Source organism: Paroedura picta, chromosome 16 (assembly GCF_049243985.1).
Source record: "Paroedura picta isolate Pp20150507F chromosome 16, Ppicta_v3.0, whole genome shotgun sequence".
NCBI classification, from domain to species: domain Eukaryota; kingdom Metazoa; phylum Chordata; class Lepidosauria; order Squamata; family Gekkonidae; genus Paroedura; species Paroedura picta.
The window spans coordinates 13,981,655-13,983,323 of NC_135384.1; the positions used below are offsets into that span (position 1 = coordinate 13,981,655).

General features: G+C 42.6%; 1 protein-coding gene across 1 annotated transcript; it reads left to right on the forward strand.

Annotated features, from left to right (window-relative positions):
- Nucleotides 1-503: 503 nt before the first annotated feature.
- Nucleotides 504-1,445, forward strand: LOC143826317 (olfactory receptor 12D1-like). Its single transcript, XM_077315064.1, has one exon. The coding sequence runs from the start codon at nucleotides 504-506 to the stop codon at nucleotides 1,443-1,445; it is 942 nt and encodes a 313-aa protein (XP_077171179.1).
- Nucleotides 1,446-1,669: the final 224 nt, after the last annotated feature.

Here is a 1,669-nt window from a genome sequence, read left to right on the forward strand (position 1 = left end):
GTGAGTCAACGTTTTTCAGTTCAGAGATTCTTACTCAGTCATTCGTGGAGGGTTCCTCCCTCCATAAAATTGTAACAATCTGACATTCATAAAAGCTGAATACATCACTGATCAGGTCAATTTTGACTTGAATTAACTTTGCTTTGGTAAAGTTATTTCCATAATTGTTGATAATTATATAATTCCATTAGGTTTTAGTTTTACATCCTGTGCAAATCAAACTCAGTACAAATAATAAACATTATTCTGGAAAGCCAGGTATCTAGGGACTTGTCAAGGCAAAACACACAATTTACTGCATTATGAATGGTACAGTATAAATGAAACTGGGGAACTAATACAAGCAAGCATGCTTCATGTTCTGATAACTCTCAGGGGGTTGGACTGAAATGCCACAAAGCAGCTAACTCAATACTTCAATGCTATCCCTGTAACAATTTATTTTCCATTTTCTTAGGAAAGGAGAAATCGACCATTGTTGTTGTTCTTTTATTTCCACAGCAATGAAGAACCTGACTGAAGTGCAGGAGTTCATTCTCTTGGGTCTCACACATGACCTCAGAGAGCGGTACATTCTCTTTGTGATGTTCCTGCTGCTCTACTTGGCCAGCTTGCTTGGAAACGGAGCCATTCTGGTTGTAGCAATAGCTGAGCCTCGACTCCATACTCCAATGTACTTTTTTCTAGGCAATCTCTCCTGCCTGGACATGTGCTACTCCACGGTGACTGTGCCCAAAATGTTGAGTGGCTTCTTAACAGAACATCAAGCAATTTCTTTTATTGGATGCCTGATTCAGTTGCATTTTTTTTACTTCCTGGGTAGTGGTGAGGGCATCCTTCTGGGGGTTATGGCTTTGGATCGCTATGTGGCTATTTGCAACCCTCTGCGTTACACAGTCATCATGAATAAATTGACTTGCCTTCTGCTAGCTGGGGCCACCTGGGTTGCTGGCTTTACTCATGCCTTGATGCATACCATAGCTACCTCTCGGTTATGGTTCTGTGGCCCTAGTCATGTTCAACACTTCCTCTGTGATGTGAAACCTCTGCTAAAATTGGCCTGTAGTAGCACCTCCCTCAACCTCAGCCTCCTTAATATTGTCACTGGATGCATTGCTATGGGTGGTTTCTTCCTGACTCTTTTCTCCTACTTGTACATCATATCCTTCCTTTTCTTCAAAGTCCAATCCTGGAAGAGCCGCTGCAAAGCTTTCTCAACTTGTGCCTCCCATCTGACAGTCGTGGCCCTCCTATATGTTCCGGTTCTTTCCAACTACTTGCTTGCATCCATGGGAGAATCTGCTAAAAGAGAGATGATCACCACTATCCTGTACAGTGCAGTCACTCCTGTTTTGAACCCTCTGATCTATACACTGAGAAATCAAGAAGTAAAATCTGCTCTGAAAAAAATCTTCAGCCAGAAACATCTGTTTGGGAGAATATGAATGTATTATCTCACTCTGTTTCCAGTTCCACACATTTCTGTCATGCTCTTGACTGACCAAAATGCATTCATTATCTAAAATCAGCATCCTTGACTGTTGTTAGTCCTTGTTAACTTACCAAGCTAAATCATAGAATCATAGAATAATAGAGTGGGAAGGGACCTCATGGGTCATCTAGTCCAGTGGTCCCCAACCTGCGGGCCGCGGCCCGGTGGCGGGCCGCA